At 42.8% G+C, this 17,544-nt stretch overlaps 1 protein-coding gene across 2 annotated transcripts in view; it reads left to right on the top strand.

Moving 5' to 3' along the window:
• Positions 1-17,544, top strand: part of FNIP2 (folliculin interacting protein 2) — a 133,910-nt gene that overhangs the window by 101,673 nt on the left and 14,693 nt on the right. For both annotated transcript variants that reach the window (XM_089670394.1, XM_089670395.1), the window contains 5 exons: positions 4,239-4,327; positions 9,859-10,005; positions 11,546-11,715; positions 11,871-13,134; positions 16,065-16,221. In XM_089670394.1, coding sequence (XP_089526520.1) covers positions 4,239-4,327; positions 9,859-10,005; positions 11,546-11,715; positions 11,871-13,134; positions 16,065-16,221 — 1,827 coding nt within the window. The remainder of the gene's footprint in view (positions 1-4,238; positions 4,328-9,858; positions 10,006-11,545; positions 11,716-11,870; positions 13,135-16,064; positions 16,222-17,544) is intronic.

The raw sequence follows: 17,544 nt of genomic DNA, 5'->3' as shown, positions 1-17,544 counted from the left end.
CATACATTATTTTGCCAATAGTATTGGGACACCCCTCCAAATCATTGGATTCATGTGTTCCAATCACCTCCATGGCCACAAGTGTATAAAATCAAGCACCTAGGCATGCAGACTGATTCTACAAACATTTTGTGAAAGAATGGGTGGCTCTTAGGAGCTCAGTAAATTCAAGCGTGCTACTGTGATAGGTCTTCACTTGTGCAATAAGCCCATCCATGAAATTTCCTTGCTACGAAATATTCCACGGTCAACTGCTAGCGGTATTACAAAGTGGAAGAAACTGGGAACAGCAACTCAGCCACAAAGTAGTGGGCTACGTAAAATGACAGAGTGGGGTCAGCGCATGCTGAAGTGCACAGAAGTCGCTAACTATCTGCAGTCAGTAGCTGAAGGCCACACAAAGTTTGGATGTCTTTAAATTAGCACAACAGTGCATAGAGAGCTTCATGGAATGGATTTCCATGGCTAAGCAGCTGCATCCAAGCCTTACATCACCAAGTGCAATTCATAGTGTCAAATGCAGTGGTGTAAAGCACGCCGCCACTGGACTCTAGAGCAGTGGAGACATGTTCTTTGGAGTGAGGAATCATGCTTTTCTGTCTTGCAATCCGATGGACGTTTCTGGGTTTGGCAGTTTCTAGTAGAATGGTACTTGCCTCACTGCATTGTGCCAAGTGTAAAGTTTGGTGCAGGGGGGATTATGGTGTGGCGTTGTTTCTTTATTCAGGGGTTGGGCTTGGCCCCTTAGTTCCAGTGAAGGGAACTCTTAAGGTGTCAGCATACCAAGACATTTTTGCACAATTTCATGCTCCCAAGTTTGTGGGAGCAGTTTGGGGATGGTCACTTCCTGTTCCAACATGACTGCGCACCAGTGTACAAAGCAAGGTCCATAAGGACATAAATGAGTGAGTTTGGGGAGGAGGAATTTCACTGGCCTCCACAGAGTCCTGACCTCAACCCAATAGAACACCTTTTGGATGAATTAGAGCAGATACTGCAAGCCAGACCTTCTCGTCTGACATTAGTGCCTGACCTCACAAATGTGCTTCTGGAAGAATGGTCAAAGATTCCCATAGACCCTCTTCTAAACCTTGTGGACAGCCTTCCCAGAAGAGTTGAAGCTGTTATAGCTGTAAAGGATGGGCCAACTTCATATTGAACCCTACGGACTGAAACTGGAATACCATTAAAGTTCATGTGCGTGAAGGCAGGTGTCCCAATACCTTTGGCAATATAGTACATCTTGTTGATTATTACCTGGATATGTAGTGTTTACTACACTATATCCTTTAACCCATACTGCAGTGCTAAGCACACAAGGGATTTGAGGGCACAGATTATTGGGTAATATACACTTATGGGGAGTGGTAAAATGTTTTACCGATTTGAAAATTTGTCAATGTCTTCGAAGCCGAGCTTATCTTCGGAAATTCCCTTGAGGAATACATTGAGACAGTTACCGAGGGAATAGGGTTTAAATACTGCAGGTCCCTTACGTCATGGCAGATCCCACACCGCAAAGCCCACCGGACCTGCTCAGATACCTTCTTTATGTATAAAGTTGTTCCCACCCCTTGACAAAGAGGGTTGAGGGGGACTTCAATTGACAATTGCTCACATTGGAAAAAGATCTTTGGTGTGGTGTGTGTGTGTTTGGTGTTTTTGTTTTTTTTTTCCCTCTGCCAAATGTTCTTGACACGAGGATTAGAACTTTTCAAAATCTTGTGCGTGATCCCTTATCCACTCAACAGTACATGTCTCATCATGCTCCTAAAGACCTATTTTCTAATTACTGCAGTAACCAGCCCTCCTGTCTAATCACCTGAAGTCTACTGCAGCAACGTGGCTTCTGCCTCGTCTTCTATAGAGCTATCATTCTCTTTCATGAGACAACGTTAATGGCATCTACAGTGTGATGAACTTTACTACCCTTCTATCCACACTTCAGTGTAGTTTTTACATTGCTGAACTCTCCACACCTTGTGGTGCTATATTGTTAAACATTTATTCAAACCCTGAGCTTTCATGTGCCTTGAAGATCCTTTCTTTCATGAACATGCTGCCATTGGTACCCTTCAGTTGCATCTCCATTTTCCCTCTGGTTTTATTGGCATACTCTTTGGGACAGCTAGTGCTTGGCATCTCCACTCAAGGTCACTGGAACTCTACTCCTTACTACATGTGAAGGTTAGCTCCATTACCTTGACCCCTTTTCTACACAGGCTTCCATGTCCTAAAACCCTCAGTTTTGATATGCCCACCTTTGCTATACCCGGCTCAAGGATCCCCAGGCTACCTGTTTTACAAGGTAAGAAATCCTCTGCTCTTACATCTCAAAAGGAACTGGTCTCTCTTTAATCCTGTTACTACACAGACTTTCACCCAGAGATATTCCAGCATAAAATTCCTTGATCTTCACCAGTCAGACACATTCCAACCTCTGTGTTGGGTGCCCCTCACTTCTCGGAGGTATGCAGATCACTCTGAATTGCAGAACACCTTAGCCCCTGGTACCCACCAGGTCTTGGTTGGGCTTTGTAAATCCTTTAACACCTTACGTCACACTCCTTGTAACTCCTTTTTGCTAAAAGTTGCTTTTCATTGCTGTTGTGATTACCTGTGCACCTCTGGGGCTTTCCTTAGGTATTCTTGCCCATGCAGAGTCCTCCTTCGTGCTAAAATAGTTTTACTTTAGAAGGACTAATGTAAGAAAAGGACCTTCCTCTTTTTAATGACCCAAGCAGCCATATTTCTTCTTTGGTCCTCCTGTTTCCCCATATGGTTTAAGAAAAGGAGGAACAAATTTATCCCTCTGGGAAGCCTGTTGTCCTTGCCTCCCTGAAACTTTTTTTTTTTTTTTTTTTTTTTGTGGGAATGTCATTCTTCCTCCCTGTGTCCTATGTAGAAGGTATGTCAAACACTCATGATTAGCCTTATGGGTGGGGTCAGAACTGTCCTCTGTGGTGGCCTGTCATGTATTCCCTTGACAACTGACCCCTTTCCTGTTCCTCATTGGGCAGTCCTTCTATGGAATTCATCCATCCTCTTCCACCCGGCTGGTTGGTTAATTTGCCTTTCTTTCAGTCCTTGAAGAGCAAGTCCCTCCTTCTCTAATTGAAACCATTCCCCAAGAGTTTGGAGTTCTTGGATTCCTCACAGCATCTCTCATTAGTCCTTCTCATGGGTTTCAGGGCTCAGGACCACTGCCTGTCAGTTTACGTTTTCAAAACAATTTTGTGCGTTTTTTGTTTTTTTTTCCTTCCCCCTCTGCTCATTTCTGCTTTGGCCACAAAGTGTGTCGGATGTCATCTTTCTGTTTGTGTCCTTTGACTTTGTTCTTCCTATGGATCTCTTGCAATCTAGGCTGGCTTGTTTCCAAACCCCTGAATTTATTGCATGAGGATGTCCCATACTGGAAGAATAAACTCTTGTCTCCTGTACTGTACGATTAAAACTGGCCATAGACAGACAGATCGTAACAATTTCCCCCATCCACACCGTGAGGTGGAATCTTCCCGCTGTGCTATTGTATTCTAACAGCGTGACTCCTTTACTGTCAGAATACAGTGACCAGCACTGCATGCATTCATCAGATAAAAAAATTCCAGCATTCTCTAGCAAAAATGGCCATAGATGAAATGAACGTCAGCCATTTCCTGCTGTATCGGCCAAATTTTCAATCTATCTATGGCCAGACTGTACTCTGTAACCTCCTTACAAAAAAAACCCAAAGTCTCATAGAGTGGGCGGGGGTTACATGGTTGCACTGAGGGGCTGTTATCAGCAAAGCTTTTGCCAGTGTCCAGTCACCTGAAAGTAAGCCTATATAGCCCATGGTCTTAAGAGTCAACTCTTGTGTCCTGTACTGTACCTCAAGATATGGAACTTACGGGTATGTCAAAATTCCTATTATTGCAGTTTACCAGTCCTTAGCCTAAAACCTGACACAGTCACCACTTCTAAGAACATGTTTAGCAAGTGCATAAAATATTTGTTGCTCCTGCCAGAAATGCTAGGCTGGGTGGGCCAACAGAGGAAGTATACCTCTGTAAGGTCAATCTCTTGCTGACTGCGAAACAGTCTTGCAAACATTTTCTACAGTAGCACTAGATGGCCTCTCTCAAGAAGATTGTATCTAGAAGACTACAAAGGTCAGGTGTGTTTTGTATGAATCTCACATTGTTACAGGTTTGTCTGAGAAATTGCATTAACTCCATATCATTTTTTTTTCTCTGCAGGCTATGATCTCATGCAGGAAGATTACTGAATCAAGTCAGCGGGTGCAGGTCTATCTCAGTCAGATCATGGAGGCCTTGAGACACTTCAGGTAGGATCTTTTGACTTTTAGATGAAGCTATAGGAATTACTAAAAAGGTCCTTTCATTAAATTATTTTCTGATCATGTTGCTCCTTTATAGCTGTTATGACTGTCTGTTCAGCTGTAATACAATTAAATATTATACTGTAATACAATATTTCCATAATATAGCAATATATTCATGAGTTATGGCATTATAATTTGATATGGTCTTTTATCTGTGTAATCTTATTCTGTTCCTGAAAAGAGCACTGAAATCAACATTCTATGATTTACCTTTGTTAGGTAGAATCATAGTATTAAGTAATGTTATTATGTTGTTATTGTAATACAATCAGTTTGCGTTATTAACTCTTATTTAATATTGTGAAAATACTTGGAGAGTAGGAGCAATTGGTACTCTACCAACAATTCCCTCCCATAGTGATAGGTCTAAACCACTCATATACCATTGACCAATTGTGCTACATATAGGCTGTCACCCATATTATTTACTAAGTACAGTATCCTGTCCTACCTGTAAACATTTGTGTTGATAAAAGCTCTTTCCCTGAATATGCTTTCTCTCAATATTATCAACCCTTAAATTTCCTCCCTTTTTTTTTTTTTTTTTCTTTACCTGCCTGGCTGGTTGTATATACATTAGATTTTGGACTGCTTTATCTTTTTGCTTGCATTCAAAACTTGTTCTCAACTGGCTCCTCTCGAGTAGATTCCTTGGTTCTTCCTGTGCACCACTAAACTGAACTCCACTGTACCCTGTGTAATTATATATTATCTGATGAAATGGCAGGATGCTATACAGATCCAGAGAAGTGATCCCTAGCCCTAGAAGTAGTGTTTGAAAATATTTGTGGCACAAGACCACCCAAGATGGGTGAAGTTTCAAGGCATGGGGAGTTCCACTGTGTGAACTCATGAGTGCCCTAGGGACTGGACCCTATAGGGGTGTTGGAGTCCTCTGCTCCCACCTACCTCTGTGGATGCTTCAGAGTGGCTCCTGCAGGCGCCATAGCAGCCAGTGACATCTGGGAGATAGTCTGCTGGGCACTCCGGGAGTGGATGTTTTGAGCAAGGATCGCGTTCTTTAGATTTTAATACACTTGTTTTCCCCTGCTACTCATCAGGGAGGCGGATCACTGGTACAAGACACTGAAGTCCTTCCTTTTCGGGTACAACCTCTCCCACTTTGAGAGTATTGTGCACAGGTATTATTCACACCTGCTTCTTCCAGCTAACTTTGGACTGCTTTTTGTTGGCAAATGTCTGTACGTATTGTCAGCAGACCATGTCTCAGTGATGGCAGAGAATAGGGATTAAAGGGGAGAAGGTTCCCAAATTTCCTTATTGGGCATGGAGGAACCTAGATGCAGTTCCTCTTGTATTATGTCCCCTGGGGTTCAGTTAATTCCATGTGGCTCTGATTCCCTCCATGGCTATCAAGCTGATCCTCTGGAACCAATACGTTCTGGTCTTTCCACTACCTTTGGGGAGCAGTCTTCTTGTGAAGGTAGGAGTTTTTATCTGCTGTTTCTGGTTTGCAACACCAACTCTGAGGTATCCTTTCATGGTTGCTAGCGGAAATGCTTCCTTTTCCCCTCCTGTCTTCTTTTTGATGGAGGAGGAACCCACAGAAAGTCTACCGGAGGTGGAAGGGAAAACAACTTTGAGTTGGCGGAATGTGGGAAAATCACCTTCTGAGGAAATTTGCTTTTGAAGAATCCCAGGGTCTGGTTTTAGATTGAATCCAAAAAGCCTTTGTGGGGTTACTTGCAAAGTGGTTCAGAAAAAAATTAAATTGCAACTTGCCTGAGTCCCTTTTTTCCAAAGGTTACCAGATTAGGATTGTGGTTGCCGCTAGAGCATCCACAATCCTTTTTAATGCATTCTCACTTAGGGTATGTTTTCTTTGCAGACTGAGCTCACCCTGAGAAGGGCGTTTGTTCTGCCTAAGTGATTTGCACAACAATGTCCCATGGAAAAGGATTTTGCCAGCTGTAGATGGGGCTTTATTTCATGAAGATCCTCACGGTTCTGGTGGAAGAGTTGGTCATATCGTATATAGGGATGCTTTAGGCAAATGTTTGGAGGCCCTTTTTAAAGCTTCCTATGCTCTAGATGGGACAGCCTTACAGCCTGAGACTGCACCTGTAGGAGTGTCACACCCTCAAGGTGTTGGGGGTGTCATATGATGAAACAAAGAGACCCAGACTGCAGAGTGTGAGGGTGATAACCTGGAAGATTTTTCCCATGCCCTTACCTTCTCTGGATATCTTTTTTAAACACTCCATTCAACAGCTTTTTTATTTGGGTGTCTTATCTGTACGCATGTGCAGAATCTTATGGCCAGAGTGTTTGTCTGCAAGACTGCCTTGTAAGAAGCAGGTCGATTTGAAGCAGAAAAATGTTTGTTTAGCCCTGCCTTAGATTACATCCAAAAGGTAACTGTGGGTAAGAGTACTTTTTTTGCTGCTTAAAAAGTCAAAGCCTGCGGTACAAAAACTTACATGCCCTTCTATTTCAAAACGCATTCCTTTCATCAGTCATAGGCCTTGGGCTCTATCCTCATGCTCCAATCCCAGTTCCACTAAACTGCCTCCTAAACCTCTGTTAAGCCAGGAAACAAAGTTCTCCTCACAATGAAGGGATGCCCCCACTTGCTTAGGTGGGGGGACATTTGCTGGCCTTTGTGGAGGGGTGAATAGTTTTACAGCTTCTATTTGAACCTATTCATGGTTTCCAAGTGACATTTGTCCCAACCTAGATCTCAAAAATTAAAGTTTGTCCAAGTGCAAAAGTTCCATATGGAATCTGTTCTATAACTGCCTCCCAGCAGGGATTTTCTTGCATCAATATATATCAATAATACTTTGCATATACCAATTTTTCAAGCCTCACCAACAGTTCTTGCATTTGCAGTAAAAGCCTGATATTTTCAGTTTTCAGCTTTGCGGTTTTGGCTTTGTCTACTGTTCTCAGGGTAGTCCTTAAAGTGCTGGCTCGTGTCTTATGGCTCCTTCATGCTGCCCAGGGTATTCTATTATAGGTTACCTGGATGACCTACGACTAAAGAAACAGTCCCCTCTGTTCCTGGAGGACAGTGTGAATTGAACAGTAGAGACTCTGGTAAATCCTCAGAACTCAAACGTCAGCCGTGGTCCTAACGCAGCAGCTTATGCAGTATTTAGGACTGATTGTGGACACAGTCCAATAGAGGGTAAGCCTACATCAGGACAAATGTCTTGCTCTGTGATCTCCTGTGGAGTAGTATTGGATGCTGCAGGGCTCCTCAATTTGTTTTCTGCATGAGTATTCTTTGAGATTGAGTCCCATTTGCTCCTTTTTAATTGTGCTTCTCCAACTGAATGTTGTCTTGGCATGGAAAAGAAGAATGCAGTTTCTGGACTCCCTTATTCATCTACATCCCAGGACCAAACGGTCTGTGGAGCAGTGGATTTTTTTGTGTGTGCTGGAGATGGGGAAATTTTTTATTTTCTGCAAGGTCTTGGTGATGGATAGAGAGGACTATACCGATCAACATTGTGGCATTAAGGGTATTTGGCCTGCTCTTCTGCATTGGTTGGTACAATTGACAGGTCTCCCTGTAAGGGTCCAGTCAGACAGTGCCATGGTGGTAGTTTATATAAAGGGAGGCACCAAAGTCGGGCCACTCAGGAGGAGGATCTCATTCTGTTTGGGGTAAAAAGTAATTTTCCCTCCCTACAGATTCCTGGCATGGAAAACTGGCAAGTGGAATTTCTGAGCCATGAACCACAGACTCCGGGGGAGTAGGCTCCTCACCCAGAGGTGTTTGTGGAGCTCTGTTGGAAATAGGGAAACAAAATGTGGATCTTCTGGTGTCCAGATTCAATGCAAAGCTGCACAGTTTTTGGACCAGGAACTCTCAAACACTGGCAGTGGATGCTTTGCTGACAACATGGGATCAGCTCTCCCTAATTTATGCCTTTCCTCCATTACACTTTCTACCTATCTGCTTTGCAGGCATCGGGAGAAAGGAATTTCAGTGATTCTGATCGTCCTAACCTGGCCCGGGAGAACGTGGTACACTGACATTATAAACTTGCCAGTAGTTGAACTGTGCATCCTACCAGATCGGCCCAGCTCTCCTGTTAAAGGGTCTGATCTTTTATCTTTATAGTCAATATATTCTAGGACCATGGCTGTTAATGCCAGAGTCTGAGAGATGGGTATGTTTGATTCAATTTTCCTATGCTTCTGAAACCTAGGAAGCCAACTCTGTGGAATATTTTCCATTTGCACTTGTGAAGTCTTAATTTGCTTGGTGTGAGGTTGGTAAGCTTCACCCACGCATGTTTAACACTGTATGCTGGCAATTCTCCAGTAGGGAGTCTCCTAGGTTTTTGCCCTGTGTACCATCAATGGTCAGATTTCAGCCTTGTTGGATCTCTTTTGGAGACCCATTGCTTCTCGTTGCTTGGTGCATGCCTTTGTATAAGTCACATATATTGTTCCATGGGTCAAGACTCCGTTGACTCCATGGGACCTTAACTTGTACTTTGTGTTATGGAATTCTCTGTTTAAACCCATTCGGGACATTCCCTTTGTCTTTTTGAGATGGAAGGTTATCTTTCTGGTTACTATTACTTCAGCTGGCAGGGTTTTAGAATTGTCTGCTCTTGGCTGTTACAAAGTATGCATGATGATGCATCGTGACAGGTTGCTCTTGTGGCCTCAACCATCTTTTCTGCTTAAGGTGGTTCTCCATTCCATCTTAATCAATATATTGTGTTGCCTTCCTTTTTGGCCCAAGCCTTGGGTGCTGGGGTACAAGGTTCTCCATACCTTGGATGTGGTTTGTGCAGTTAAGGTTTACCTGAAGTAGACTGGGCTTTCAGAAGTACAAAGAGGCAACCAAACTTCCAAACTGCAGCAATGAAGGGTCACACAGCTTCCAAGTCTGTCTTTTCTTAAAGGATCATTCTGATTATTTGTCAAGCCTATGCCGCCATTTTTCATAACTACTTTCTACCAGGAGTGGTGCGGGCTGGGCTATTCAGCAGCAGGCTTTGGTAGCTCAAGTCTGCAGGGCTGCTGCTGGGTCATCAGTTCATACATCTATGAAGTTTTACCTGGTGGAATGTTTGGGCTTCTGCAGATGTGAACTTTAAGGTGGGTCTGCTATGTGAGGCTCTTTGCTGTTTTGGGAGTTCAGGCTTCTTGACTTGTTGCGGTGTTGCCCCCTCCAATCTCTCATTATATATGTGATGTACAGTAGAGTAAAATGGGATTTTTGGTTTACCTGTCGCAACTTTTCTTGGCTTACATAACATGACACAGGGATCTCACCCCTCTTATGTTGAATTGGGAGGATTTAGGCTTGGGTGGAGATTTGTGTGTCGGGGGTTTTTTGTCCAGTGTTCTGTGATGTATTCCAAGAAGGATTTTAGAGGTAAACCAAAAATCCCATTTTCATCAAGTTTTTTTTTTTCATACTGATTTATACTGTGTGTAGAATTAAAAAGCTGTAGAGAGCTCTAAATTGCTTTGTGTGTTTTTAGGGAGACTATCTGGAATCTGTACTGTGCCCCTCGCATTGCTGAACCGGTGTGGCTCACCATGATGTCCAGCACTACTGAGAAAAGTCAGCTGTGCCAGCATTTTCTCAAAGAGTTGATCTACCTAATTGAGCAACTTAACAAGAACCAGTAAGTACATCTCTGCCTCTGGTTGTTTGAAAATATTTATTTGGCTGGTGTACACCGCAAATAATGAAAATGGTCTTTGTACTTTTTAAGTACATTTACTTGTTTAATGACCATCGTGTTCTTTTGCCCTGTTTAAAGTAGCATTTTGCGAAATGTAACGGGTGCTCTTAACACCTGGCTTGGCATCAGTTGCTATGTTTTGACAGATGTTCTGTTGCAAAACTATTTTGTAGTCAGCCGGGTGGTGTACAGTTTTCCTCAGTGCGAATGCTTATACAGACAAATGTGCTTGCTAGAGTGCAGGATACCAGCCCTTGATGATAACAATTTATCTGTGTTTCAAGCAGCTAGCAAGAAATAATGTCTAGGTCTGATACTGAAACCACAGATGTTTAAAGGAAATCTATGATCACAGCATACACTTTCATCAGCTTTGTAATAGCAATACAAACAATAGTTTTTACAAACCTCCTTTTCATGCAATAAGTGTTGCCTATCTGCTGCCAACTATTTTTACAACTCCTTGGATTCCCTGCCGACTTTCCAGTTTCCCCTCTGCTGTTTACCTTCAATTTCTAAGGACAACATATCCCTGCTGTGTCATTTCATGTGGCCTACCACTTTGTGGCTGAGTTGCTGTTTCCAGTTGCTTCCACTTTGTTCTACCACTAACAGTTGAGCGTGGAATATTTGGTAGCAAGGAAATTTCATGGATGGCCTTATTGTACAGGTGGCAACCTATCACTGTACCACACTTCAATTCACTGAGCTCCTGAGAGCAACCCATCCTTTCACAAATGTTTGTAGAATCAGTCTGCATGCCTAGGTTCTTGATTTTGTGCACCTGTTTCTTTGCTAGCAAAGGGCTTGTGAAGGGAAGGCAAGTATGTTCTGCTGGTGGGGGCCATCATTACAGTGAATCTATAAGTGCTCTATGGGGACCGAAGCGCAATCACTCCAAAGAAAAAAATAAATTAAAAATGTGCTGTGATATATTAAATGTGGATTCCAACCTATTCCCAAAAAAATATAAATTATTCCTGCTATCATTGCATTGAAATAAATATACTGTGGCTTTTAAATGTACTGCAAAAAAAGCCACATAATTAATAAAGTTTCACGTACTGCTGCCCACACTGTGTTCCCACAGGTACCATCAAAAACATTTCACAGAAATAAATCTAGAAGAACACACATTAATGGAAGCACTTTATGCAATTGGATGAAGTTGTATAAGCATTATGTACACCGTGGGCTGTTTTTTTTTTTTTTCCATTAATGGAGGACTATTTCACATTTTTATTCTATCAAGGTGCAAAATAAATTGCTAGTTTGTTATGTAACACCCGCTTATTTTCTTTCAGTTGACATTTAAAATATTAGTTTTCTTTGCCTTCCCACCATTTTGGCTGAGGGACCTTCTGTGATTGCACTACCTCAACAACCACTTATGTTTATAAGATATTCTGTGGTTGCTGCCACTTTCAGTTTTCAGGTTAATAATGTGGATGTACACACTTTTTTTTTTTTTTCTCCTTAGGTTTTTTGCAGCCCTTCTCACTGCAGTTTTAACTTACCACTTGGCATGGGTTCCCACTGTGATGCCAAATGACCATCCTCCTATAAAGTCTTTCAGTGAAAAGCACACATCTCAGTCTGTCAATCTGCTGGCCAAGTCACATCCCTATAATCCTCTTTGGGCACAACTTGGTGAGTATTGGTCACTTAGAGGGCAAAAGGCTTTTGTCATATTTCCTCACTGTTCTTTTTTGGTTAACAAATATCCCACTGTCTGCTGCTGTATTTGTTATGTCAAAATTAAGAAAAAAAATAAACCACACCATTTTATCTGTGTTCGTCTACAGGAGACCTATATGGGGCTATCGGATCACCAGTTAGAATGACTCGAACTGTTGTGGTTGGGAAACGCAAGGATTTAGTCCAGCGCATTCTCTACATCCTCACCTATTTCATCCGCTGCTCAGAACTGCAGGAAAATCATTTGGTGAGGGACAGGGTCTTAAAAAGAGGTGAACAGGTGGTACAGGGCAGCAACGTCACAACTTCTCTGGAGAAGGGAGAAGTGGAAGAATCAGAATATGTGTTTGTGACTCTAAACAATGAATCTGCCCTAGTCTCTCCTTCACTACCTTCTAACACAGTCTCTGCATGTCCTGTTAAAGCTAGTGGATCTGAGGCGTCTGACATTTCATTAAAGAAGGTGAACAGCAGGGAAAATTATCCTAAAGTAGAAAGTGACTACCAGGTACCAACAGGAGAAGCTAGCAATGAATCTGGAGCGATCAACGTCTGTTCTTGCAGGGAAAATACAACCTTAATTAAAGAAGCCAAAGTGGAAACTTTGGTTTCGGTAACAAGAACTCCAGTGTATAACACTGAAGACTCAATTATTTCACAGCCTATAACATCCCAAGCTAAAGGAAAGCACTGGGCCAGCAAATATGACATGGATACTTCAGTGAAACTGACAGACTGGGCAAAGGAAATTCTGCGTGCTGATAGAACCGGTGAACCTTCTCCACCACAGAAAGTAACATTTAAAATGGGCTCTTCCCCCTCGCCAGACAATGATTTGGAACTGTACAGAAAGGATGTGGAGGGAAATGTTCAATCACTTCGATTTGACAACACACAGCCATCATCTGAACCTAATAGCTCACTTTCTGCTCTCAAAAAAAAGATTTTGTGCTCACGAATTCCATCTTGCGAGGAAGGTTCCAGTATATTTGATGAATATTTTGTGGAGGGTAACAGTATTCAAACAAATACAGTAGACAGCCTTCCTCCTCACCCTTTATTATCAGAAAAATGTTTTGCTTCTAGTGATTTGTCTGCAGCCAACACTATGGGTATAAGTATAGCTGGTGAAGACTTGATTGATGTTGCACAGGCAGGGTCTGCTATGTGCCCTGGTCATACAGCCTCTCTAGATGTCCCCCGTGGGGATCAAGGCATAAGGACTGAAGTCAGGGCAGAGGGAGACATTCCAAGAAACGAAAGTTGTGACAGTGCTCTCGGCCAGAGTGATGAAGAAGCAAACGTTGGTCTCATCACTTCAGAAAATTGGGACCATGATGATCATGCAGAAGTGGAACTTCCACTTCCCAGGTAAGGATAGTGTAAGTAAATAAAAATTTGTGTGTGTGTGTGTGTTATATGTATGTGTGTGTATATATGTATATGTGTGTGTGTGTGTATATGTATTTATAAAAACATTAAAGGAACACTTTTTAATCAGAGTATAGCATCAAGTCAATTAAACTCCTGGAATAGTGATCTATTCCGTTAAGTAGCAGAGGGGGTTGTTAATCAGTTTCAGCTGCTTTGGTGTTAATGAAATTAACAGGTGCACTAGATGGGCAACAATGAGACCATCCCCAAAACAGGAATGGTTTTCCAGGTGGAGGCCACTGACATTTTTTTGCCTACTCATCTTTTCTGACTGTTTGGTTTTTTTTTTTCTGTTTTTCTGACTAGTTTTGGCTAGGGTCAGTGTCACTACTGGTAGCATGAGGCAATACCTGGACCCTACAAAGGTTGCACAGGCAGTCCAACTCCTCCCAGAATGGCACATCAATACGTACCATTGCCAGAAGGTTTGCTGTGTCTCCCAGCACAGTCTCGAGAGCATTGAGGAGATTCCAAGAGACAGGCAGTTACATTAGGAGAGCTGGACAGGGCCGTAACCGCTTCCCATCCACCCTATAGCAAAAGTACTGCTACAGGGCAGCATGGGTGTGCAAAACCACGTGTGTATATATACACGTGATTTTGCATTTCCAGGCAGGGGTTGCACGCGAGCCCTACCCGCGCCAGCATTCAGGCCCGCGGCTGTAAATCACCGGGTCCCGGCTGGTGATTACTCGCCGGCGCCCAGTGATTGCCGAGCATCTCTGACTGAGAGGAGAACAGTTTGTATGAAGCACACAGACACAGCCCCTACTAAAACCGCACACTGTTAACACTTTGATCACCCCGCATGTTAACCCCTTCCAGCCCAGTGCCGGCAGTACAGTGTCAGTGCTTTATATTAGCACTGATCACTGTATTGGTGTCACTGGGGATGTCAGTGACACCAAGTCACTTCCCCCCGTGTCAGAATGCCCGCCGCAGTCCTGCTATAAGTAGCTGTATACACACACTATATTGCCAAAAGTATTGTAATGCCTGCCTTTACACGCACATGAACTTTAATGACATCCCCGGGTTGGTAGCAGTCGGGCAGATCAGGCATAGACAGCAGGAGGAAGCGTAGTCGGGTCACGGGCCAGGTCAGCAGCGGAGGATCAATCAGACAGGAGCAGGAGACAGAAGGATAATCCAAGACAAGCTAGAGGTCAGGGCAGGTAGCAGACAAGCGGAGGTCAGGAGCAAGCTGGTTCAGTATCAGGAGTCAAGCACAAGGATCAGGAAACACAAGAAGGGATAAAGACCAAACGACAATGAGACATTACTGCAGCCAGTTTTAATAGTCCTTTTGGTGCCAGCATTAGTGACCAGGCGCGCGCCTGGATGCGCGAGTGCGCGGGCCTGTGCCCAAGTACCTGCACATCTGCCCGACTCGTCACTGTTCTGCGCATATCTGTGCACCGCGAATCTTCAGCTGTACTACGGGCAGGCTTTTCCTGACAACACCCCTGCATCCAACACTTTGCATTTTGTGATGTAAGGCTTGGATGCAGCTGCTCGGCCATGGAAACCCATTCAATGAAGCTCTCTACGAACTGTTGTGCTAATCTGAAGGCCACGTGATTTTTGGAGGTCTTTAGTTATTGACTCTGGAGACAGTTGGCGACGTCTGCGCACTGTACACTTCAGCATGCACTAACCCCACTCTGTCATTTTACGTGGCCTACCACTTTGTGGCTGAGTTGCTGTTGTTCCCAGTTGCTTCCACTTTGTTATAATACCACTAACAGTCGACCGTGAAATATTTAGTAGCAAGGAAATTTCACAGATGGACTTATTGCACAGGTGGCAACCTATCACGGTACCACGCTTGAATTCACTGAGCTCCTGAGAGGGACCAATTCTTTCACAAATGTCTGTAGAAGCAGTCTGCATGCCTAGGTGCTTGACTGTGTACACCTGAATGCAATGATTTGGAGGGAAATGAATATGAAAAGATCCTCCTGCGCTTAATGGAGTGCCTATCGTTATAAGCAGCTGGCACTCAGACTGAAACCATACAGTAGAACTAAAAAACACAAAAAAGGTAGTGCAGCGCTCAATAGCAGACTTATATCAAATATAAACAAGTGAATAAATAATAAAATAATGCTTATAAATATATCAAGGTGACACACGAATGGTACAAATGCAGCCAAGACACTATTGACAAATATAAAGGTGACTATTAATACATAGCAATAAACGTGCCCCCCTCACTCCCACTCTGTAACGTGACCAGTGGGTAAAAATATTCCAGGTTGGTATGCGCAGTTCATAAATGGTAGTGATGGTGTTCAACACAGTAAAAATTCATGCATTGTGCGTGATCACACAAAACTTCCAGTGCTGGTGAGTGACTCTCCTCCTATGGCTGAATTGCCTCCTCACCTCCACTCTGTGGCCCAATGGGCCAATGCGCCTTCAAGATCACTAAGGATCTTCCTCCAATACTGACAGGTAAGCTCCTCCAGACCTCTCATCACATGGGGATGATACACTAGATGTCCTGGCGCCTGATCTCCGCTGGGTACACCACTCATCCAGATAATGCAAATATAAGGAGATACTCTGATAGTGTAGTATGCCAAAGTAAAAGTGCTTTATTTGGAACAAAAACTGGGGGGGTTTGATGTTTTTGCTTAATTTTTCTGAGTCTTTTAGGAATCGCTGGGGTTAAAGAGTTCTGAAATTGTGTGGTGCAATGATCTGTGATATGCAATAACTTATTGCAGACAATCAGGATGATGGGCAAACTAGGGTTGGTGTAGGGTTTATCTGTCTATATGTATTGTTTCATATGTAGTAGTCCCCTTGTTATTTTTTTTATGGAAATTGAACGTGCTTATGTTCAGTTTTGTATTCCTTAGGTCAGACGTCATCAGCAGTCCAAGTGTGAAGAACTTTGGGAGGTCTCTGTTTGGAGGTTACTGTTCCACATATATGCCAGACCTAGTGCTTCATGGGATTGCCAATGCTGAAAAACTGAAGCAATGCCTGACAGCCAGCCTGGCGCACTCCACACTAGTATGTTCTCTTTTTACAGTAAACTGGTATTATGAGGGACTTGTTTGGCTTTAGATTTTTCTTGCAATGCTTGGTAAGTTGAGGTCTAGATAGCTAATATTGCCTGAGATCTTGGGATAGGCTGATTTTACCTGGGAAGGCTCTACAGTCAGAGGTAGACTGCAAATGGTGTAGCTGAGGAATGCTACATCCACTGTCAGTTCTATCATGCAGTGTGAAGTAGAGAATATTGTAGCTCTTGCTAGGCAAATAGCTAAAGATTTTAAGCAAAAACTCTAGTCTACACAACAAAAGCAATAACTGAAGTTATGGAGAAGTCAATAGTGTTGTCAAATAATGCTGACATTAAATTTAGCTTTGCTTTTTGAGCGATAAACAAACTGAAACACGGTATATTTGCTTTTATGGGTTAAACATATTGGGTCTTATTTGATAACCTAGGAACATCAACAAATCAGATGTCTGTTTTAGTGATTTATTTTATTGGCACTACGCATTCATCTTGTAGACAGGATGGTGAAGGAATAAACTTCTCTCTGTTTTTTTTTTTTTTTTATTACTGTTTGCATAGCCAACGTGAAAATATCCATCTTCAGTATGGTCATTATTGTGCAAACACTGTGCCTGACACCTGCTCTTCTCACCAACTTGTGACAAATCTTACACCGTGCTGTTATGCGTGCAACCATGCCACTCTCGGCTGCACCCTGCACAGAGATTTTCCAGCTTGTGGGACCACAGTATATGTGCCAGCAGCCTGAGAGCGATTGTCTCTGGGTTAATTAATTACGCAATTAACCCTTCAAACTCCAAACTTCCACCAGATAGCTTTGGGACTATCAACCCTTTAGCAAGAACAAATGTGAACAATAAACGTCTAACACACACTGTCACCACAGACTAGTATATGCAGAGGATTATTATCAGTAGCACTCTTCAAGAGACAGGGATTCTTTAGTTTGCATTAAAAGCCTTAGAGATATTTTAATACTTTTCAAAATAGAGTTTGTTAATGAAAAGGTCAAATATTGCAATTAAAATATTTACAGAAAGGGATGTTACAAAGAAATGGAGAACAATAATGCAACAGTGCGATAAAAGAAAGGAGTTAAGAAGGCAGAATACTTGCAAAGTCCTTGGTTTTAGCAGAGTCCAATTGTCCAAGCAAAAATGTTGCTTTGACTCTCAAATCCGTTCCTTGGTTGATGTTAAACGAGAGCTCCATACTTGATCTGGGTCAGTCCCTTTTCTATGATATCAAAGTGGAGTCGCCCAAGACCTACTGACCAATTATCCGGTTTAAGGGATGGGTGTTAGATCACC

Source organism: Staurois parvus, unplaced genomic scaffold (genome assembly GCF_062004578.1).
Source record: "Staurois parvus isolate SC_StPar_1 unplaced genomic scaffold, SC_StPar_1.0 ptg000090l, whole genome shotgun sequence".
Lineage (NCBI taxonomy): Eukaryota > Metazoa > Chordata > Amphibia > Anura > Ranidae > Staurois > Staurois parvus.
Note: the sequence above shows the minus strand (reverse complement) of the source record. Positions and strands in the feature narration are given on the sequence as shown.